General features: G+C 47.3%; 10 protein-coding genes across 10 annotated transcripts; 6 read left to right on the top strand and 4 right to left on the bottom strand.

Annotated features, from left to right (window-relative positions):
- Window positions 1-154: 154 nt before the first annotated feature.
- F5147DRAFT_767165 (uncharacterized protein) lies at window positions 155-1,016 on the top strand (the record flags this gene model as incomplete). The annotated part of the gene is made up of 2 exons (XM_041440843.1): window positions 155-514; window positions 564-1,016. The coding sequence occupies 2 exons, from the start codon at window positions 155-157 to the stop codon at window positions 1,014-1,016; spliced, it is 813 nt and encodes a 270-aa protein (XP_041299521.1).
- Window positions 1,017-1,048: 32 nt separating this feature from the next.
- On the top strand, window positions 1,049-2,688 carry F5147DRAFT_767164 (uncharacterized protein; the record flags this gene model as incomplete). Its single annotated transcript, XM_041440842.1, has 9 exons — window positions 1,049-1,060; window positions 1,191-1,292; window positions 1,344-1,400; window positions 1,634-1,811; window positions 1,861-1,898; window positions 1,957-2,142; window positions 2,190-2,336; window positions 2,385-2,527; window positions 2,619-2,688. The coding sequence occupies 9 exons, from the start codon at window positions 1,049-1,051 to the stop codon at window positions 2,686-2,688; spliced, it is 933 nt and encodes a 310-aa protein (XP_041299520.1).
- A 615-nt stretch (window positions 2,689-3,303) lies between these two features.
- On the bottom strand, window positions 3,304-6,967 carry F5147DRAFT_742048 (uncharacterized protein; the record flags this gene model as incomplete). The annotated part of the gene is made up of 11 exons (XM_041439522.1): window positions 3,304-3,963; window positions 4,072-4,181; window positions 4,236-4,692; window positions 4,744-4,840; window positions 4,904-5,079; window positions 5,136-5,268; window positions 5,322-5,550; window positions 5,603-5,804; window positions 5,859-5,927; window positions 5,991-6,392; window positions 6,422-6,967. The coding sequence occupies 11 exons, from the start codon at window positions 6,965-6,967 to the stop codon at window positions 3,304-3,306; spliced, it is 3,081 nt and encodes a 1,026-aa protein (XP_041299519.1).
- Window positions 6,968-7,216: 249 nt separating this feature from the next.
- F5147DRAFT_767161 (uncharacterized protein) lies at window positions 7,217-7,693 on the top strand (the record flags this gene model as incomplete). The annotated part of the gene is made up of 2 exons (XM_041440841.1): window positions 7,217-7,447; window positions 7,472-7,693. 2 exons carry the CDS (start codon window positions 7,217-7,219, stop codon window positions 7,691-7,693), a joined length of 453 nt encoding a protein of 150 aa, XP_041299518.1.
- Window positions 7,694-7,769: 76 nt separating this feature from the next.
- Window positions 7,770-9,677, top strand: F5147DRAFT_767160 (uncharacterized protein; the record flags this gene model as incomplete). Its single annotated transcript, XM_041440840.1, has 5 exons — window positions 7,770-8,114; window positions 8,177-8,566; window positions 8,619-8,980; window positions 9,039-9,288; window positions 9,405-9,677. 5 exons carry the CDS (start codon window positions 7,770-7,772, stop codon window positions 9,675-9,677), a joined length of 1,620 nt encoding a protein of 539 aa, XP_041299517.1.
- Window positions 9,678-10,496: 819 nt separating this feature from the next.
- F5147DRAFT_665155 (HMGL-like-domain-containing protein) lies at window positions 10,497-12,611 on the bottom strand. Its single transcript, XM_041435077.1, has 6 exons — window positions 12,294-12,611; window positions 12,021-12,242; window positions 11,571-11,966; window positions 11,223-11,520; window positions 11,095-11,167; window positions 10,497-11,037 (listed from the first exon to the last, which is right to left on the bottom strand). The coding sequence occupies exons 1-6, from the start codon at window positions 12,520-12,522 to the stop codon at window positions 10,822-10,824; spliced, it is 1,434 nt and encodes a 477-aa protein (XP_041299516.1). The 5' UTR covers window positions 12,523-12,611; the 3' UTR covers window positions 10,497-10,821.
- Window positions 12,612-13,907: 1,296 nt separating this feature from the next.
- On the bottom strand, window positions 13,908-14,929 carry F5147DRAFT_625361 (ribosomal protein S13). The gene is made up of 4 exons (XM_041432676.1): window positions 14,679-14,929; window positions 14,495-14,628; window positions 14,192-14,445; window positions 13,908-14,139 (listed from the first exon to the last, which is right to left on the bottom strand). Exons 1-4 carry the CDS (start codon window positions 14,715-14,717, stop codon window positions 14,096-14,098), a joined length of 471 nt encoding a protein of 156 aa, XP_041299515.1. The 5' UTR covers window positions 14,718-14,929; the 3' UTR covers window positions 13,908-14,095.
- Window positions 14,930-15,029: 100 nt separating this feature from the next.
- F5147DRAFT_120455 (clasp N terminal-domain-containing protein) lies at window positions 15,030-17,520 on the top strand. The gene is made up of 3 exons (XM_041428125.1): window positions 15,030-15,093; window positions 15,145-15,788; window positions 15,843-17,520. Exons 1-3 carry the CDS (start codon window positions 15,079-15,081, stop codon window positions 17,272-17,274), a joined length of 2,091 nt encoding a protein of 696 aa, XP_041299514.1. The 5' UTR covers window positions 15,030-15,078; the 3' UTR covers window positions 17,275-17,520.
- Window position 17,521: 1 nt separating this feature from the next.
- Window positions 17,522-17,880, bottom strand: F5147DRAFT_120453 (ribosomal protein L34-domain-containing protein). The gene has a single exon (XM_041428124.1). It carries the CDS (start codon window positions 17,851-17,853, stop codon window positions 17,539-17,541), a length of 315 nt encoding a protein of 104 aa, XP_041299513.1. The 5' UTR covers window positions 17,854-17,880; the 3' UTR covers window positions 17,522-17,538.
- Window positions 17,881-17,939: 59 nt separating this feature from the next.
- On the top strand, window positions 17,940-22,094 carry F5147DRAFT_665151 (uncharacterized protein). Its single transcript, XM_041435076.1, has 11 exons — window positions 17,940-18,546; window positions 18,629-19,994; window positions 20,043-20,516; window positions 20,564-20,710; window positions 20,762-20,961; window positions 21,012-21,120; window positions 21,172-21,282; window positions 21,333-21,401; window positions 21,447-21,491; window positions 21,539-21,550; window positions 21,608-22,094. Exons 1-11 carry the CDS (start codon window positions 17,987-17,989, stop codon window positions 21,944-21,946), a joined length of 3,432 nt encoding a protein of 1,143 aa, XP_041299512.1. The 5' UTR covers window positions 17,940-17,986; the 3' UTR covers window positions 21,947-22,094.
- The last annotated feature ends 80 nt before the right edge of the window (window positions 22,095-22,174 follow it).

Below are 22,174 nucleotides of genomic sequence, written 5' to 3'. Positions count from 1 at the left end.
GTAATACTGTCCATTACTCGCATCAAGGCCGTTCTATTGGCCCACCCAGCGCCGAGACATGATATTATTATATAAAAGACTGGTGAGTTTGCGACTTGATGAATCACTAGACTCAGGCTTCACCTCTTTCTCTATCCTCTGTGTAGTTGCAATCATGCCTCCTCGTGCTATTAACAGCCCCAAGAAGAAGAGGTCGAAGCGCAAAGGCTCAGATGCTTCTGGCAGGGCAGGTGTACCCAAAAAATCTCACCAGACTATGGACCTCACTGAAACACTCAGTGTACCACTTGTTTCCCTTGGCCTTGCTGAAGCTGAAGATGGTGCTCCACGATGTTCTGGCTGCCCCAACGCAGGGACCAGAGGTAGGAACAGCCAGCTAGAAAAGATTGGTGCAGTCCTTGAGTCTCAGTCTCGAAGTCGTCCTCCCAAGGGCTCCACATCCCTCAGTCCTAATATCCCAGTGAACCCTCAGGCTCCGGAACCAGCTCGTAAAGGATGGAAGGGTTGTTCAAAGGTCAGGCATGTAAGTATTTGTTCTTACTAATGCTGATGTTTGCATTCAGGCAGTTCCTCTGCCTTATAGTTCACTCACTGTTACCAATGGTCCTGCAAGCATTGATAACACAGGTCCTGGTCTTTCAATGCACCAACCTGGCGGAAGGTTTGGTTTGGTTGCTCCTCCCAGTGCTGGCCGCAGTCTTCACAAGGCTAACAATCCACATGTCACTGTTGGCTCGAAGGCTGTCAAGAAGTGTGCTACGAAAGTAGCTCATGATCCAAACCCATGCAATATTGTACCGCCACTCACCACCTTCGTAGAACAAAACTTGGATCCGGCCCTTTTTGAGGAGGACAACAATGTCAGGCATCAATCTATACTGCGAGAATTCCAGCTGTTGAACAGCAGACCCAAAGTCAGCAGCACCAATGACAGCAATGATGAAGACGAGGACCAGGACCAGGACCAGGATGGGGATGAGGACGAGGATGGGGAGGAGAGGATGGGAAGAGGATGAGCACACCAATAAGAATGGGTACCAATGTCACAATGGCCATCCAGGTAATTTCCTTTATCATACTGAGATCCACCTGATGTTGTTCCCTGTTTCAATCTTACAGGCTTTTCAAATGAATCGCTACCTTCGCAGCCTCGAGTCATTCATCATCTCACACCTGAATTCAATTTTCAGTACTCCCACGATGAGGATGACGTGGCTGCTCAGACAAGCCTCAATAAAAACACTGTAGCAAACTCTCAATCCTCGACTGTCCACCAGAACAGTGACTCCCAGGTATGCTGACATAGATTTACTGGCATTGCACTTATTCTTTTTGCTTTCAAGGGCTCTCTGGATCCTTCGGTAGGAGTGCAACAGCAACAACAGACACAACGTTCTGAGGTGAGCAAATGGTTTTTATTCTGAATGAGGCTCACAGTTATCATTTGCATACCTCGAAGCCTAGCGACTGTATTGGAGTCCCACCACAAGAAAAATGGCCAGCCCCACCTTCCCGACCCTGAAACTCTTGAGCTGCTTTATCAAATAGCCTGAGCACGCTGATGACCAACAGGCTTTCCAGAGAAACAGAAAGACAAAATAGTCAGAAGACGGGCCCAAACCTACTCTATTAGCTTGGTACGGGCCGCTGCTGGAAAAGCTTCCTTGAGCACACCAAGGGAGAATGTCGTGTGGAACACGCACTTGACAATCTGTTCCTGAGTTTTGTTGATGATCTTCCAGGGTCAGTAACTGAAGTTCTCATCGCAACTTTAGTCATTTGGGACAAGGAAGGAAAACAATTTGAAGCTGGTGCGTGTTTGCTTCTTCTTGCGCTAATTTGTTTCATGTTGCAATCCAGGGGTTTGGCCGGAGCAAAAGTGTAACATAGCTCGATTGGTACATGTTTCGCTCTCTTAATTTACAGTCTCGCTGATACAATAGGTCTTTATTGAAGTTATATGACAATCTTTCAACCTGGCGATCAGAACTCAAGAAAACTGCCATAGGCTTAGCACCTCTTGCATACTCACTTGTTCCCCCCGCGTCAGTCCCTGCTCAAGAACGTGCAATGTGGGTCCAGAATGCTGCTTCGCAATTACTTTCAGAATCCGAGTTTTTATGGTTTGGATTGGATGCATTGGTGAGTGATTGTGCACTGACTCCGATGACATACATTAAAATCACTAGGGCAAAACAAGGAATTTCGCTCATCCTGGCCTTTGTGATGCAGTTATTAGATTCTTTTACATGGGGCTGTACCGAATTGCCCGGAAGAGGCCAGATATCTTTTGCAAGCAATTGCCCATCTCATGTTTGGCTTTGGTTTCCGCTGCGGTACTTTCTTACTTTCTGCCTTGACATCATGTATTGACATTTTTATAGTACAACTGTGTCCTCGACGGTCTCATCAAAAATGGTCACGGCAAATCTTATCCCAAGTTCTCCGCCAAGGAATACAGCCCAATATACCGCCAGATGGTCAGAATGATCGATCAAATTCTTCAACATCCATATCACGGTCCCAGGTTAGTAGCGCAACTTCAGGAATGGGCTGAAGCAGGATGACAAGAACAACCTTTTTCTTTGAAATTTCAGATGCTGATTATTTTCACCCAGGGCCGCATGTCTAAAACTCGATGGCGCTGAGGAGACCAAACACACCCATCTACAAATCGTCCTTGACTAAGTCTTCACATTCCTGTGTCCGAGTTACAGTACTACCATAGTTTGGGAGCCATTTTTTGTTTCGTATTTTGCTACTACTAGTATACTGATGTTTCCATACCATGTGATTGAATATATTGCCATCGTTCCTAAACACCTTGGGTGGACTGTACATAAATGAATGTGTGCACAATGATTGCTCTCCGAGTGCTCTGTGAGTGTCTGTACATACATAGACAGTGAAAAAATGTGCAATTTTACAGGTAGTTGTTATTCACTGGGTGGTCTGTGAGTATCTGTACAGATATCTACAAAGTAAGGAGCTACTGTGACAAACTGGCTAGTAGGGACCAAGCTGTAGAGCTTGTGCGCTGTACAGCTCTGTACAGCTCTGTACAGATCATTCTGGTTTGCAGATGATGATCACTCATCAGCAAAATCCAAGATTCCTTATTTGACTTTTAGCGGCTTATTTGAGCTTTACTTTTCAGGCAACTTCGCAAATGCGCGCCAAGGCACAACAAGTCAGTCAAAGAGTACCTAGCTTAAGCTGTTTCAAGTCGTCCAAGGGAACAAAGATGATAAGGCTCAAAAATGCGATTAATTGTATTAAAGTGAAAAAGATAAGTGCGAATGTCTATGATGCGAGCTCAAAAGCATGATGATCAGCATATTTATTGACATAGAATGTTCGAAAACTGTCATATGAATTGTGTAGATTAATATTGTGGCAGAGAAAATGTCTGCCATAAACGGGAATGAGGTGAGCCGCACGATAGATTGAATCGACATGTATAATGTTGTAGAGAGGTGCATTGTTGGTGCCACAGGCCGGACGGACCATCCACATGCCAGTATCTTCATCGGGTAAGTCTCCAATGATATTAAACCAGCGCATGATGGCACACGGGTAAGTCTTTCCTCCATAATTGAATGAGAAGAACACACGAATCCTCACGACTTCGAGTCCTCGAATGCTCACATCTTCTGACCCAATATTGACGAAAACACAGTCATAATGAGGGGCCTCATTCCGCCACATGGGACAAGCACGAATGTGCTCAATCCGCATCCCACCGATTCCACTTATATCGCTCGGGGCATAGAACCGTGAGCATGCAGAGTTGAATACTGATATTTTGCCCTCATATCGAGGGCATCCTGCAATAGGAATTTCCGACACATCTCGTGGATCATCTGGATGTGTCTGCTGGAAGAGAAAGTGGTGGACCATCTCAGGTAGACGAGGGATATTCAACTCTTCAGTGAGAGCGAGCACGGTGCGTGCACATTTTGTCTCTGCATGCCAAATCAGACATTTGACACACAACAATGAGGGAATATACTTGCATGCAGTTCGCGCTAATCACGTATGCACTGGCAGAACTGTTGGGCCAGGATCTACCCCATCGATGTCATCTTCAGGAACAGACATGTCAAAGTCTTTGTCGTGAGCGTTGCGGATTGCATCATTAGTAGTAGCAAGTGCATGATGCCTTGGTTTGTCTTGTTGTGCTTATGGGATTAAAAATCAGCTTTCAAGCGGCTGAAAATATGTTTAGAACTTACAAAGGGCATCAAGGGCTGCTGAAAGGCAAGTTCCATCCAACATCCCATGGCTGGTGAAGTCGACTCGTGCAGCAGCGAGTTTATCGAGCCGTTGATTCATGACAAGCATTTGACCAAGCACATTATATTTGCTTGATCGCCTCCATGGATCTTTAACAGCCTTGATGTGTTTGCTCTCTGTAATGGACGAGCAGAGTCCATTTGGAGTGCCAAAGAGTTGGATGAGCTGCAAATAATGAGAGATAGAGTGTTGTCGCGGTAGAGAGAACGTGGATACAGTGTCACTTTCCAGGAAAATCTTGCGATAATGATGGAAACGGGAAATAGCATCTTGCAGTTTCTCCAGCATGCGCTCGGGTATAGTATTCTTTCGTACAATGTAACAAAATTCAAGAAACACACAGAATGTGCATACAATTTCCACTGGGACGTGTCCCTCAATGGCCGCTATATAAACCTGATGGGGTTTAGCAAGCAAGATCATAGTGAAAAGTAATGGGACACGTACCTTCATAAGTGCTTTTGAATCATCTCCGGTCCATTGTTTGAAGCCATGCCCTTGCGGGAAATGCCTCAGGCCTGCGAAAGGGGCGACACTAGTGATTCTATTGAAGGTAGAGCCAGAATTAGATATTAGAAATTAGAAATGAGATACAAAATCAACATACCTATGATCAATGTCATCCAAGATGTGTTGCGCGTTGCGTGCTCCATGTGTTTGTAGGAGATACTTATGGACCCAGTCCACGAGATGGTCCTTGAACGTGCCTTTAATGAGCTGATGTAAGATGTCGGGTGCTATCAGCTGGCAAATATCAGCGCGAGGAAAATCATTAGTGAACGGCTGTGGATATAAATTGTAGTGAGAACAAGAATGAAGATAAAAATGAGAAGACGTACGACAAGATCTGCTACAACTCCAAACTCGTCCCATAGTTCCAAATATGTCCCCACACTAACAAGTTCTTCTGTATACTCTTGACATTGAGGAAGTGTGCCAGCTGCATCAAGATCATAATTTGGTGACATATATCTTGAGTAGTATACCATAAGTCAAAGATATAGAAACAAAAAACAACCAATTACCGTGGACACCAGCGGCGCACAATACATGCCAGCAGAACTTCTTCTTCATAGTCGGCAATGTAAGGTCCAAGGCCATAGATGACGCGATGGAAATGCCCATCACCAAATTCTGCGACCTCAGGTTTCATCATTCTGGGCCTAAGTCTTTCGAGAATCTTGGAAAGCGAAGCATGAAACAACTGGTGGCGGAATTTTCGGAAGTGTGGGTCACTTGCATGTTCCTTTGTAGCTACTAGGTCATCAGTACATTGCATAATACTACAAGAAGTTATTTCACTCACTCTTTGGCATCGCAAGAAAGCCAATGACTGCGACTGCATTCCGGTGTGCACACTGGACATTGTTGTGGACATTCCCAATGGACAGATAGAGTGGGTAATACTCATTGTTCCCGGTTCCTACAGAGACAGTTGTTTTGTCACTTCCAAGAATGACAGGAACAAAGGTGGCGCCAATTGAATCTGGATCCTTAGAAATGATGTCCTAGTATGATATGTTAGTTCCCTGGAGTATTCATAGCGATGGTCATGTACATACTGCTTGATCCCATGCCCAGTCAGCAGACATGAAGTCTCTATAATGGTGCTCCTCGCCTAAGGTCAAGTACTCTCGGTAAGGTCAAAAGTCCATCTCGTGTGTGAAATTGGGGTTTGCAAGCATGTTGCGGACTACTTGATGTGGATCTCGGTACCATACATCAAAGGCGCTGTCCATCCAGGGCGGATAACTACCTTCAGGCTTCTCACCTGTATACGAGCATGAGAAGCACTCCCACTTGACCTCTCCCAATGGTATTGCATCAATCATCACATAGAGATCTTGATGGTCTGCAAATGGTGGTGCATCACTATGTTTGAGCAAGGTAGATGCCCATAGGGCAAGGTGTGCATCAATTTTCCGGGCAGGCATTGGGTTCTGAGTGTAGAAAAAATCGGCAGTTTTGAATTCAGTGCGGTTACAGAATGGCGTCCAGTCATTCAGAGATTGAGGTTCATGAGTTGGTGGCAATGCATCATCGTCAAAAAAACAACCATGAATGTCACATGGACGTCCTGTAAGCCATGTCAGCAGCTACATTAATGAGAGACATGAAAACAAACCATTGAGTTGGGTGTGATAGTTGCGAAAAAGATGGTTCCCGGGCCCGAAAAACTCAGTATCAACATCCAGCGGGGGGAAGACCTCAGCACATCAGCACAGTGATCATGATTGTACCCAAGGTCGTGTTCCTCGTTATCAGGTGAGAAGGGGAAATCCTGACCATTATACCGATCTTCAAGTTGTTGCAACAGGACATCTGGGACATCGATGTCCATGTCCTGCTCTGGTGGCGGGGAAGATATCACAGGATGGGCTGACAAGATATGTTTTGTGCGCCCTGCACCTGTCTTGAAAAACCGCTTGCATCCTGCATCTCCACATGGGAGTTGCAAGACACTGAAGTCTCTGCGATGAACCTGAGAGCGAGGGATAGTATCAGGCGTAGTTTCAGCGTCAGGTAAGATGATTGATGTAATGGATTTTTGGTGTGGGGAGGATGTAATGGATTTTTGGCGTGGTGAGGATTGATGTAGTGGATTTTTGGTGTGGGGAGGATGTAATGGATTTTTGGCGTGGGGAGGATTGATGTAGTGGATTTTTGGCATGGTGAGGACACGGTGGATTTTCGGTGTGGTGAGGATGCGGTGGCCTGGAGTGAAGCTGAGATGTTCAAAGACTAAGGTTCAAATAAGCGCTTAGCACTAAGGGTTCATGCATCCCAGACAAAACAGGGTGCCACTTACAAATTCCCTTTCATTCCATGCAGTTGTCTTCCTTTCTACCACTCACATACTAGTACAACTCAGCCTGTGCATCCTGGTCCCACCCTTCTTTTCATTGAGCCACCACTTGTCATGCCTCCTCATCACACACGTGCTAAAAATGCTACCACCCATCCGGGTCAGATTGTTCTTGATGCACAACGGAAACGATGCACCAAAGCCGAAAAACAAGCAGACGATGACCACTTGACAGCAGCCAGGGCAGAAAAGGAAGCAGATGCCCTAGCAGGGCTCACCAGACTGGCAGAAATGCAGGTCCAGATAGAGGCTACACAGGCTCAAGCTGCTGACAAGCCCAAGGCAGTCAGACCATGACCGGTTCCAAAGGGTCGCCAACCACATGCCAGCCAATCAGAGGAACCTTTTTCTAAAGCAGGTCGCCAGTATGCCAACAATATGGATGGTCCTGGTGAGACGTCAAACTTGAAGGATCAGATTTTCGATGAAGATGAGTCATTGGGTGGTAGCAATATTGAAATTCCAGGCGGTACAAAGCAGAAGTCAAAGAAACAAACACTTAAGGCAGCGATCTCAAGTGTTAGGTTCTAGATTGATGCAGATGTCAATGATGCGCATGCAAACAACGAGAAAGGCAACTCCGTGTGCGTGTTTTCCTCAAACTGCCATGTTTATGCTTACTGAATCTACTCTATATTTTCTCAATTTCATCTGGGCGTCTAGAACAAAATCTGGTCTACCTGGTCGCATTCAAAACTGGAGGACAAATGTTCCCCCGAAATCAAATTCCCAGCAAGAATCGCTTACTACTGCCACTCAACCGCCGCCTTCAATTTTTTCCAATGCATTGAAGAGGACCTCCGTCAGTTCATATGCACCTCCCCCTCCTAGCAGCAAAGCGGACGATATTGAGGACCTTGTTGGAGCTTTTGGAGATGAGGACTTAAATGAAACACTCGAATGGGAGGCAGCGGCACTTATGACAAAGAGTCAGGGTAAACAACCAGCGATGGTGAGTGAATTTTTTAAATTGTGATTTGCGAGTTTGTGCCTCTCAGGCTGATTTGAATCTAGTCTACCATCAGTATTGTATCTACTAGCACTGATCATGACCTCGAGCCACCATCCAGCACTCAACCCTGCTTGAAGAAGCACACCTTGATGCCACCGCCTTCAATGCAACCCCGAGCCATACATGACCTCAAACCACCATCAAGCACTCAACCCTGCTTGAAGAACCGCGCCTTGATGCCACCACCTTCAACACAACCCCGAGCCGTATCCAGCACAAAGAGGAAGAAGCTTGCTGAGGTCATTGAGTTCTCTGAGAGTGAGATCTCTGAGTTTTTGGACACAGACAATGACCTTATGGAGGTTGATGGCCCGAATGACGAATTTGATGCTGATATCAAGCCTGAGCCAGTGGTTCAGAACAGTGCTAAGGCTACACGCACTACAACTTCTGTATCTCCCTCCGCTATTTCTTTTATTTTTTCACTACTAACTTCAGTCTCAGACGTCAGTGACTACCACCACTCACAAGGCTCCTGCTCCTCCTCCCTCAAAGAAGGTGAAACTCGAGAAAAATACCAAACTTGAGGGCACCATCAAATCCGAGGGAACATCGACTGTGTTGCCTGGCACCTGGGTAGAACCAGTATCAAAGGTGTGTTCATCATATTTGAACACAGACCTCCCATCAGGCTGTCATGAGGATGGAAAATGGGTTCAAGTCTTTTTACCAACAGTCTTTCTGTGGCTCAGTGCACAAGAGGAACTCTGGGTTATTGCTGATGCTAAGTTGCTCATGGCGTGCAAAGAAATTTTCAAGGTCAGTCTATCCAGATATTCGCTACAACGTCACCACAGTCTGGGTCTGTTTTTGGTGTTGTCCATGTTACCACTTTATTTGGGGGACACTACTGATATATTACAGGTCACACAACGTGTTGGCGAATGGCATAGCAACTTCAGGGTCTACAGCACTTGCTATTGCAATTGATTTTTGTGCCTCCAATCAAGATTCAGCTCCAGCAGAACTCGCAGAACTCCTCCTTGTCCACTATGGCTTCCTATACCCTAACCCTGACAACATTGACAAGACAGAAACATTTCGCTCTGCATTTGTGCAGGAACTTCTCGCAATGGCGCATCTGTCTCGAATTCTAGGACATGCTGATGTCCCTGTTCTCAACACTCACAACTTAATTAAACATGGTCTTTTCGGGGCATTGGGGTTGTGTGCCAGTTTCGGTAAGTCAATCCTAAGTGGATTTTCACCTACTAATTTCTGTATTTGTAGCTTGAACGCGCTTTCTCTCTTCTTGCTGATAATACTGTTACTATCGACCATGAGGATCACTTGGGGCTGCCGATTACTGCACAGAGAGCTCGTCTCAAGACACCGAAGACCCTCAACACAAGGAGACAGGTCTCAGAGCATGCATTTTCAATTGCCAAGTGGAAATCCAAGACTGACACATTTATACGTGCGGCAGCTAAGAAGGGGGAGGCAGCAACAGAGCTCACTGTCTCAATGGCATGGAAGCTTCTGAAGAAACCCTGGCTTCGATAAGTACACCAGCAATGACTCATTCAAGGATGAGGATGATTGTGCAGATGTTTGGTAAGTTATAGTGTCTTTCATCATTCCCAGGTTTTGACTAGTACATTTTGTACTATCTACAGATATGTGAGCCTCACGCCTCCGGTCAACATCTCCTTCATGCAGCTTTTCAATCCATCGTTTTGTGCCCTCCGCCTGCACTTTTCACCATTTGGAACCATTTCTTTGCTCCTCACTAATGCATTTTATCCCGGTTTTCTGGTCTTTTGTCACCTCTTAGCACTCATTAGCTGCCCTTTAGTGCTCTTAATGCTTTGTGTGTCTCGCTCATTTTTTGACTTAATCACCCTTTTGCAGCGCTTTTTAGTGATTCTATGACACATTTTACAGCTACTTGCAATGGAATTTATCGAGTTTTCATGCCTTAAATCGTGTGTGATAAGTTGATTCAATTGTGTTTAAGTCGCTACAAGATGAGGCATGGCCTTAGCGCGTCTTGTGGCGCTCTTGCTCTTTTTTTCCTTAAGGTCCCTGAAAAAGTCAAAAAAGTCCGATTAAGACATCCGTGATTTTCCTGATGTTTTTCATCTTACTACCAGAGGGATAAATGAAATTAAGATGAAAATAAGAGATCGACTGGTCTGAATAAGTCAACGTTTACTTATTCAGCGCTCCTACTTATTTGCGCTTATTAAGTCATTTAAGTACATAAAGGAAATGTGAGAATTTCCTGATGGCCTATACAATTTCGTCATTGAATGTCTGATGGTACAGTGCATAGGAGTTTACTGATGTTCTCCCTCTAATTCAAATCAATTTCTCATCATGTACAGTTCGAGTGCACGGTGCAGTGCACAGTGCACATGCCGCACTTAGCGACAACTTTGAAAGTAGCAAAACAGAATTTTGAAAAGTCGTACTACTGCAATTTGATATGCAACACACTGTGAACGTGTCTAGAGTCTCGTTACATGAGGTTGCAAGGTTGCAAGGTCTAACAATCCGAAGAGTCTCACACATGATGCATTGTGATTCACAAAAAGCGTTAGAGGGATAGACACATCTACAATTCCATCATGATACAGAGGGACCAACCGGCCAACTCTTTCCTCGCCAAGAAAGACGACTTTATACAAATAACAATTTTTGAATTTTATGCAGCAGCAGTAGCAACATCATCTAGCTGCTGACGTTCTCTCGAGGTCTCGTGGTGCTGCTGGAGCAATCGGTCGAGTGCCTCCTTTTGACCGACTGCGAGCTCTCCAGACTGGATGCCGGAGTGATATATACGCAGCAGGGAGTCAACATCGTCCATGGATTGAGTGCGGACATCAGCGAGCTCCTTGATCTTGGCAGTTGCATCCTTGACCTGTTATAATTGTATTAGTAAATTGTGGAAGGGCGATGCAAAGATAATATAGCAGACCTCATCGTCGGTGAGATTGAGTCCAAGCTGCTCAACTCTTGACTTGACGGCGTTCCAGCCAGTGAGACGGTGTCTGATGGCAAACATCAGCCTATCACGAGCCATGAACGGCTAGGAAAGGTACACACCCAATCGACACGTATCGGGTAAGCCCAAAGTCTTCGGGCTTTAAAATCTCGTATGTGCTAGGGTTGTTCAAGATCGCCTTGGCATGAATACCAGCCTTGTGCGTAAAAGCACAGTAGCCGGTGATCGGGTTCATGAAAGGCACGTTGACCTCTACTGCCTCTGCGACGAGGTTTTCAATCTCGCGCAGCATGGGTAGATTGTACTTGGCCTTGACGTATTCAGGGTTGGCAGCGTACAGGCATGCCACGAGACCACCGAGAGGCGTGATACCGACACGCTCACCGATACCAAGGACCGCTAAGAGAGATTCAGCCATGTACCAGTGAGGAAAAAACAAATATACGTACAGGTATCGATGTGTGTTGCGCCAGCCTCCAATGCGCAATAAGCGTTAGCGATTGCCATTCCGGTGTCATTGTGTAAGTGGATCTCGATATCACAACCAACGACGCCGCGGAGGGTACGAACAAGGTCATAGACTTGTCTAGGGTTTGCGCATCCAACGGTGTCAGCTATGCCCACACGGTTGACACCAACCTTGTCGACAGTCTGGTATATGGAAAGTAGATCGACGAGGTCGGAACGGAAGGAATCTTCTGAGGAGAAGCGAACTTCGATGCCCTTGGACTTGACGAATGTGATGACTTCGATGGCGGTCTTAGTGATGTAAGTCATGTCCTTGCCGTGGGAGAATTCGCGGAGGAACGAAGATGTTCCAATCACAACATCGACGCCATCGACGCCTACGGATGGTGCAAATGAGTGAAAAGATAAGGTGAAAGCGCTATGAAGCTCACCAGTTTCGACAGCGATTCGTGCATCGTCCATGTGGCAACGAATGTGGGTGAGAATCTTGGCCTTGAGACCGAGCTTGCAGATGGCCTCGCAGTCAGCACGCGATTGCTCAGATGCAGCGGGAGAGGTCAGCTCGATGTACTCGACACCGAATGCATCAAGGGCCTTGGCGATGGCGATTTTTGTTTTGGTATCGAAGAAGGCGTTGGCAAACTGCTCACCCTCTGGATCACCAATCAAACTAGGCCAAAGTGCAAAAAACTTGCAAGACGTACCTCGAAGAGTACTCTCGATGATGGAGAAATTTGATATGTTGCTTAGAAAGTCTGATGCGCGTGGTGCATACGGATTCCTGCGCTGTGCTTCACTGGGGTGTCCATTGGCACCATTCGCGCCGCTGGACTTGGCACCATTCAGGCCGTTTGCACCGTTGACCTGGATCATCTGGGTCTTGTCAGGCATCGATAGGGAATCTGTATTTTGATGTGAGCAGGAGCACGGCATTTTATAGTTTTGAGAGGATGATGAATAAATCAAGGAGAGATCTAAAGGATAATGCCTAGGACAGTCAGAACGAGTCACGATCGATCATAAGATTATAAAATTAGGTTGACACACTTACAAGCCTGGGAATGACAAATAATTTAATTAACAATAAGTAATCGTCACCAATACTGATAGGATTGCGACATCGGACGTTGGGCAAGTCTCAAATGGACGGTCAATGATAGGTTCCCTGAAGCTTGCCGTGGTTCCGTCCGCGCCACTGTCCGAGCACCACTGACATACATAAACCCCTATACTATGGCCACCCGCAAAATCACACCATTGCATAGTATCTTTTGCATATATATGGCTATTTAAATCGATTGTCTGTTATCACCGTTCCGTATGAGTGAGTTTCAGACATTCTGGTACTGTAGCAGTTGAACACGCTCGCAAGGGTCAAGGCAATCTCATTATCTAGTGCCTGAGCGCTGAGCAGCTCACCTGCAAATACAGTCGGAGTGTACATGTCAAGCGATAAACATCACTAGCGAGGGATGCCAGGGGGAATTTCTCATGGCACAGGAGACGATAAAGCACAGTTGGCGCCAGAAAGTGATTAAAATCTAGGTGCACCGGCCCAATTAAAATAGTAGCTTATACTACAGAGGCACGGAAAGAACGATATGAGCGAAATTTGAGCTCGAGGGTGGAAACTCATTGAATGCATGCTAGTAGTGTATCTCATCCATATGACACGCGATTGGGACTGTCGCGGGCTCGCTTTTACGATTACTTGTACAACGAATAACCGCCTCAGGTGGCTGTCTTCGAAAGATATGCCAGGCTTCGAAATCCAGCTGGCATGGGAGTATCGACTACGGTGCGAGATTTGCAATTAATGTCGTGAATGTGCCTGCAGCATGGATGTCCCAAAAGTCGGCGATGAGACGAAATCAGGTTGAATCATGGATTTCAATGCAATTCTAAACTTAAGGTGTTCTAACGCTCGACGTCCAGATAGGCATCTAATCCCAATCCCCCGCAAGTCATCGTAGAATTCATGAAGAACATCAACGATTTCCTGCATCAGATATCAACGTGTGCATTGAGTTTCTCTCTTGAGGATCACAGACTCGACTATTTTCCTCATCTCAGCTCCAGGCTCCGGTTGTGGTATCTGAGAAGGGCGTTGACTCCACGCAGCGCAACGACAAATACTACTTAACGCATGTCTGCGTGCGAGATGATAAAGGATGTAATAAAATGTTAGTCCTTGTGTGATGTATGAATATGAGGAATAAAGTCTGTCCTTCGGTTGCAAGGATTCAGTACTCAGAGTGGGGCACAGAGTCACTGCAACGACTACACACCGCTGCATACACATATAACCACTCTAGCTCTCATTTGCAATGCTCGACTCTCATAGACATACCTGGTCCGTACTCGTTACACGTTTGGCGTAGTGGTAAAGCGAGAGTAGGTTTCATTCCAGCGTGTTTGCAGATCGCCTAGTTTCCCGAGTGATTGTGTGGGTAGTATCATATGAGAGCAAACATAGAGAGGACATGAATAATGTAATAACACCTGTCTAACCCCGTTTCTTCGACACACCGACCGTTTTCCCGCGACGGCCTGCACCACATTTCAGAAAAGTTTTTCCTAACAGCGGGAACGAGTTGCTTACCAGTAGTTTTTGTGTGTTGACCGCGCACCCGCAGGCCCCAGAAGTGCCTGAGACCACGGTGGGCCCGAATCTTCTTCAATCGCTCGAGGTCATCACGCAACTTCGAATCGACACCGTTGGAAAGGATCTGCGAGTCCTTGCCGTCTACAATGTCCTTCTGTCTGTTCAAAAACCATGTGGGGATTTTGAATTGAGTGGGATTTTGGATAATCGTAACAATACGCTCAAGCTCGTCAGAGTTCAATTCACCAGCACTATACAAGTATATGAGCGAATTGCGTACCACAGAATGGAAACACATACCGCTTGTTGAGGTCAACATCTGCCTTCTTGCAAACAAGGTTGGAGTAACGACGTCCAACACCCTTGATCTCCGTCAGAGCGTACATAATCTTGCGCTTTCCGTCAACATTAGTGTTGAGCAAACGCAGAATGTGCTGTGGATGGCGTAAATCGAAAGCAGATACAAAGCCCAAGGCAAACAGACCTGGAACTGTTGATGTGCTTCAGGAACGACGAGGGACATGGTAGTGATCTGCAGGTAAAGATTCCATAAGCCTGTTATCCAGAGAGGAATCCTCCCATCCAGCGAAAACCTGTCTCAAAATCTTCTGATTCTTCCCAGACAAGTAAAGTGCGGCCTAACGGATTGGTGCGTGCATGAAAATGGGCTCACCTTCGTTCAATCGATAGCCTTGACGCTGGGTATGACAGCGACCGGTGGGTGAATGGTGAGACACAATTTCTCGGCAAATTCCGCTATCCGCGATCACGTGACCTGTGGTACAGTCGCGTGTTGCCAGTGTGGCCGTGACAGTACTAGTACTGATTTGAACTTGCTCGTCACTTCATTTTCTAACCACATCCTCATTACAAAGATCTAATACATGTCCAAGAGAAAGGTAGGAGATGCATTAACCATCATCATTGCCACCCTCTTATATTTCCAACAGTGTAACTCTCCAGCAATTTTGAACGCAGAACTTGAAGCTGTCCGCGGGAAGGTCTCCCTTGAAGAGACAGAGGAGTCGTGGGACAAGATCGAGCAGGGCATCGTGCAGCTCACCCAATGTTGTAATAATGGTGGATGCGACTTCGCCACGGAAATGGTTGCTGGTATACGCTCGCTTTCTAGACCTATCAACCATGCTATGAATTCGGAGCGTAGTAGGCTGTCAGGTTCCACGATCGAACTTGTGAAGGCTCTGTCAACCGGTCTGGGCTCCTCATTCGAGCCCCTCGTCTCGCTGTTTATGCCGACTCTTCTCGGGCTTTGTGGCCGGACCAACAAGGTGTTCACAAACCGAGCAAAGGCGTGCATTCTCGCTGCAATTGAAAACACTCAATCGACTTCCATTCTGCCGTATTTCGCAGACTCTTTAACCCAAAAGTCGGTTTCCCTGCGTTTAGTAGCTGCAGAGGGTGTCCTTGCTTGCCTAAACTGCTTCAATCCTCCTGATATTGAGAAGGACACGCGTGCTCGACTTATCGAAGACGTCATCAAGTTGACTGCCCGGGATGCCAGCGCAGACGTTAGAAGAGTGGGAAAGTTGATTTTTGAGGCATATAAAGCCCTTTTACCTGATCGCGTAGATAGGTTGGTTCCTAAAGCTTCCACTCGTGACATCCATGCCTGACATACATGATTCAGTTTCATTGCGCCTTTAACCCCTGTCATCAAGAAGTATTTAGACGTGAAGGGGACAGTTGCTTCACGGTTGGCTGCACAAGCAGTTTCCCGTGGTCCCGCAGCGACAGGAAGAGTGACCTCAAAGCCAATCGGGTCCCTCCAGGCTCAGAAGACGAGTTCTCATTCTAGAGCTCCATCTACGCAGAGCACTACCTCCACTCGTGCTTCCGGGAAACATGCAGAGAGACCCATACGTCCTCCTAGCTCTGAGCTGCCGCGAGAGGTACCTGCAGCAAGGTCACGTGCTGTGTCAAGTCAAGCAACATCTAGTGCAATTGCGGGGCCATCAGTGAGGGAAACATCTCGTCAAGGTGCACTCCGTCCCCCATCGGTGGAAACAGGTCCATCCACTATGCAAAGCACAAATCGACGGAAGGACATCTCACGTCCTCCAGTTCCCACTATGCAGGGCCCTCAGCGAGTAGGCACTGTGCTCATGAAGTCACACGACGAGAAGCCTCGTGTTGGAGGAGGAGCTCGAAGAGTTCTCATTCCTACAGCTCCTTTACCAGAAACCAATGACACCACGACAATACGGCCGGTTTCAAAGACCGGTCCTCCTTCAACCAAGCCAACTTCGGTTAACTCACTCGCACAATCTGTTCCGAAACGAGATTCACAGAATGATCCAGTAACCACAAAGATCAGCTCAACTGCCCCAGCTCGCGCTGCGTCGTCAGCGGTCACTGCTACCACCAGACCGCCATCTCGAACAGGACCACGGCCAGTGACAAAATTAGACAATCCGCCGACCAAGAGTACAAGTTCTCGGCCTGGTAGGTCACGGTCACCGACCACGGAGGTTGAGCAACAGCAGACTTCCCGTAAGCAGGTTGTTGAACCAAGTCGTTCTAGCCAGCAAGCCGCAATTCAGAGGAAGCCTGTGTGGGGAGGACGGTCGTCGGGCAAACCGACCAAGCCTGTCGTCAAGGGACTTTCGATACGTCCCAAGCAGGGCGGGGTGAAGAGTTCTGACACTCGCAAGCCCGCACCGGAACACGTACCATTGCCTCCCAGTCCCACTGTATGTCCTACTGCAGTACCTCTGCCATCTTCCCCACCTTGTAGTCCCCGTCAGTCACCTCAGCTCGAGCCACCAGCGTCAGGAGGGCAATCCGTGCAAGTTACTATCGATGATACACATGTCGCAAAAGATGTTCGTCCTCCCTCCACCTCCATTGAAGCTACGCCTCTGCGCAACGTGAACCTTCAAGAGTCCCCATCCAAAACACCCATAACAGCTCTCCTTTCATCCATTCAACGTGGATTCTTGTTTACACCCTCATCGCCGCTCTCACCTCCCCAAGCTTATGTAACTGAAATCATTGCTCATACATACCGCCCGAACAGCCCGACAGCTCACAAAGACATAGCCTGCGTTGGTGTCATTTAGGACAGCACGGCACGACAGATTGAAAGTTATGGATGCCAACTAGACTATATGCCTATCGTAGTAATTGACTTAGGATTAATGACATCCGTATACTAGAGCACAGTGTGGAACTTTGAGCATCATCCGTAATGCGGAAGGATCGGCTTCCTTGTATTGGGTCTGCCTACGAGAGACCACTGTGAATCCTGCAAGTTTCCCGGTGCACGAACTTGAATTTATGGTCAATCAGTGTATCAGAGACCAGAAGTGAGCACATGCCATCCATCAATGACTCAAGAACCTGCGTCCCTTGAGTAGTCGCCTGGCTATAATCTTTCTACCAGTTGCGGTCTTTTTCCGAGCAAGAAAGCCGTGCTTTCTTTTGCGCTTTCGCTGTGAAGGTTGGTACTCGGTACCACGGGAGGCAAAACGCCTCTGACCGAGCGCGTCACATAGTGAAGGTAGTGAGAGTGTTTGTGGTACAAGTAGCGCGCGGTTGATTAGAATAGAGCGAGATGCCGAAATAATTGGATTCACCGCAGTGAACGATGGTATACTGAGCAACGGTCTACGAAGCGCTCCCAGCAGTTGAAGAAACATGTTGAAGACTTCTGAAAAGAAGTGTCAAAATTTAGACTCACGCGCGATCATGCTCATCCAAGTCATGTGACCATTTAAGAAGTTCAGGGTTGTACTCAACAAGTACTTACAAGCGACTTGGGGATCCTTCAGGATGTCGATAACGCCAGGAAAACCCAGGATATCAGGTATTCCGACTCCTGGAAAGTCTAGCGGCATCCCTACTCCAGGCAGATTTCGTTCTTCATCGTCTGCCAATTCTCAACCCACCTTTGACTCTGATGTGGAATTCATGTCGCGTGCATTCGTAAACGCGATCAAGGCCAATGATCCCGCACAACATCGCACCAGCACCACTTCGAATAATTCCCCTTCGTCATCTTCTCCAAAGTCAAGTTTAGCGACATTGCAATCAGGCCGTCGTTCTGTAACCGGTCGTCCTTCCTCGGTCGCCTCAACCTCGGCATTTGCACAGAGTAGAACAAAGACTCCGGGACCACGCGCTCCAAGCAGACAATCAGATGTTTTTACCCGTAGCGTAAGTCGAGCCGGGAAAACATTCGAAGTGGGAGACAATGTCAGGATAGAGTCTTTGGGGTTCGAGGGCTGCCTACGGTATATTGGAGAGATAGACGGCAAATCCGGCCTGTGGGCGGGAGTCGAACTTAGTGGAGGTTTTTCAGGCAAAGGAAAGAATGATGGATCTGTCGGAGGGTGAGTTTTCTGTTCCGTGTTGACTGCTAGTGTCCGTGTACAATAACAGCTGCAGAGTATCTTGCTGAAAGTATTTCTGCAGGAAACAATACTTTGTGTGTCCTCCAAATTGTGGTGTATTCGTTGCTACCGCGAAGCTTTCTGCTCCCACCATGCCTTCTAGCTACCGGCCTCCCTCAGTGGCCTCCTCTCGCGGAGGTCGCATAACACCATCCTTTTCTGGCAGAGTCACTCCCTCACATTCACTATCTTTTGGAAGTGGACGCATCACCCCGTCCAACCTTTTTAGCCGCTCCAATGCTGGCACAACTCCTGCAGCCCGTAAGACAAAGCCAATTCCACAGTTAGGCTTGTCGCAATCCCCAAGAAGACCCGGATTAGACACTCAAATTACCTCAGGTTCGAGGGCCTCCAAATATATCGGTCTCACAGCGAAACAATTGAAAGCCAATGGTGATGGTACCTCAGAGTATACTCTTCGTTCTCCATCTTCGCCATCACGTGGACCTCCAGTTGTTGATTTGAATTTACACCCTTCGGATTCTCCATTTACTACACCAAAGGCTGGTGCTGCTCCTCGTGCCCCCAATGTGTACAGCGGCGCACTCACCCCCGGCCTCAAAGGCCGCACTTCTCTAAATACCCCACGCCCAAGGATACCTAGCGCAATTGCTATGCCACCTCCAGCCTCACCTGCACGATCAGCATCCTTTACGTCTGCTTATTCTTTGAATGATGGCCCCGACCTCACACATGAGGATCCGACGTCGCGTGTTCAGCTGCGTTCTTCAACGGATCTGACTGCTTCTTCGCAGGCTTTGCAGGATAAGATCAACCAACTCCTTTTAGGGCAATCTATATCGTCACCCAAGACAAGTGGCACCAGTCCATCTCGACCGTCCTCAGTCACCTCCCTTCGATCTGCTTTTCCCGACAATGACTTGCAAAAGGACGCTCTACATGCTCGCCTAGAATCTCTCGAGCGCGAGAATAATTCTCTCCGTAATGCTGCTGACGCGGCTCGTGCAGACGTCGCGCTAATCCAAACACTCGAATCTGAGCGCGATGCAGCCCTCGCCTCTGTTTCCTCTACAGAAAACCAGCTCCGGACTCTCGAGCGTAAACTCGCCGAACGAGAGTCGAAGGCTGAATCCCTCGAACGCGCCGCGCTGAAAACAACGTCTGAATTAGAACGCATCAAGAACGAGAATGAGGCTCGTATCACAGACTTGCAGGCCAAACTTGACACGAGCGAGTCACTCGTCAAGAGTCTGAAAGAAGCAATCGCAGCGAAAGAGGGCGTGGAGCATGATAGGGATGCGCTCCTTAAGGCTAAGAATGATGAAATCGGGCTTTTAGAAGGTCGATTGGAGAAGGTGTCAGGCGAGTTAGAGGCGGACAGAAAAGAATTAAACGCACAGATTGATGAACTTCGTCAAGCTGGCCAGGTCAGCTATATTACATTTGAACTGACATAAACTTGACCATTATTTTAGGAAACAATCGCGTTGTACGAAGAACGTCTCAGCACAGCAGATTCGCGTCGATATGAGCTTGAGGACCGCGTCGTGTCTCTGGAGGACCAGGTCAAGAAAGCCTCAACTCCTCTCTCTCCAAGCGCCGCTCTCCAACGCGCCACTTCTGCTGCTGAAATTGACAATGAGAATCTTCGCGAGCAAGTGCAACACTTGCAACGCAAGCTTGCAATGCTAGAGGACTCTCTCGAAGATGCTCATGCGGTATCTGAACGAGAGGAAGCTGCCGTCCGTGAGCGAATCAAACGGTTCAAGGACAAGGAGGATGTGATGCGAAGCGAACTCAACGAGGGGCGCAAGACAGTTGAACAGGTTCTCAAAGCTGAGGCTCTCGCTAAAGGTCGCGTCGAAGAGGTCGAGGAGGCCTTGCGAGAAAGTACTCTTGCACTCGAAAACGCCCAGGCCGAAATCGAAAATCTGAGATCCGATGTTGCTGTGAGTAGCTTGTTTCAAGTCACTTCACATCTTAACTAGTCCATCAGGTTGCTAAGCTGGAAATAGACGGCATCCCCGACTCGCAGAAACTCAAAGCTGATGAGCGCACGCACCTCATAGAGGAAATTCAAGAGCTGCGTGACGAACTCAATCAATTGCGATCATCTGCAGCATCGGCCTCTTCAACAGCTGATGTAAGAAGCTACCCTGATTTCATATATGGACATTGACAATCACGAATGTAGGACGATACCAATTGGCAAGCGAAGCACGAGCAAGTGCAAAAGGAGGTTCTTGTTTTGCACAAGAGTCTCGAGGAGCGTGCTTTGGAGCTTGACACTATGAAGAAGAGACTTAACCGCGACATTCCTGTCAACGGCATCCAAGAGCCACCAAGGACACCAACCTCGTCTAAGCAGGAATCCGCGGAACTGACAGGTCTCAAGTTGGTTTTGTTTCTAGAATTCTCCTTCTCGCGCTCATATATCATTACAGACACATTATCCAAGACTTGCAACAAGAGACTTCAGCAGTGACTCAGCGAAATAAGTTACTAGAGTCTGAGAACAGACTCTTGATGTCAGAGACCGATCAACTTCGCCAGGTACGACTCACGTGAAGCAACCGACGAACTATCATTTACCATCTATTGCAGGAACTGAAATTACTGGAGGAGAACATCGAACAGAGTTTGTTACGTGAAGAGGCTGCTCTTGGAACGCAGAATACAACGGCATCTGGTGACGAGCAGATGTCTAGGTTGGAAGTATGTCAATGCGTAATGTATTCAGCTTGTCAAACTGACTTGTGTCGCAGAACGAACTGGAACAGTTGCGTAAGCGCCTAACTGAAGCTGAAATGAAGACCGCCCGTGTTACACATGATGTACGTGCCAGTCTCTCTTGTTATACCCTCCTAACCAGTATGCAGCTGAATAAAGAGATTGGTGAGCTAGAGGCGCTCGTGGAATCAAAGGTATGTGTCATCAATGCATGTGGCGCAGATTCTGATTCGATTTATAGATCTATCGCGAAGTAAGTTTCATCCCACAACTCATAGGTACGCTGTCATACTTATCTGACTTCTTACAGGATGAACTCGAACAAGAACTCGAGCGCCTTAAAGAGAAGTTGTCGCGGAACAACAAGAAGCCGTCAAAGAATTACCTCGAACCAACAGATTTGCCTCCTCGCAAGCGTTCATCCACCCCAAACATTAGTCAAATTTCTAGCGAAGACGTCTGTGAGATCTGTGAGAGACCGGGGCACGACATCTTCACTTGTGACCTTTTGCGGGACGAGACGCCCCCTGCTCGTGAACAAAACGTAGTCAGGAAGACAAATGGAGATCCGTCAGACTTGTTTTGCGTTGACTGTGAGGGGCACGGGCATGTAGCTGCTGATTGTCCACACTCATTGGATGTCTTCTGAATTTTGTTGAACCTTTTTTTTTTACACCACTGTCGTTTCCGTACTCCCTCTTACAGGATACACCTTCATGCACACATGGATCACCTACATAACGTATTTTCAGTTAGTAGCACATAAATCTGCCATCATATACACTTTCCCAAAATGACGAGAAAGGCAAGTGTCTCCTATGACGCAGTAAAGTGACGTCATGTCATACTGTTCCAAAAACATGAGACGTGCCACACC

This window comes from Suillus discolor (assembly GCF_016758755.1).
Source record: "Suillus discolor strain FC423 chromosome Unknown F5147scaffold_2, whole genome shotgun sequence".
Lineage (NCBI taxonomy): Eukaryota > Fungi > Basidiomycota > Agaricomycetes > Boletales > Suillaceae > Suillus > Suillus discolor.
This window is presented reverse-complemented; position numbering and strand designations above follow the sequence as displayed.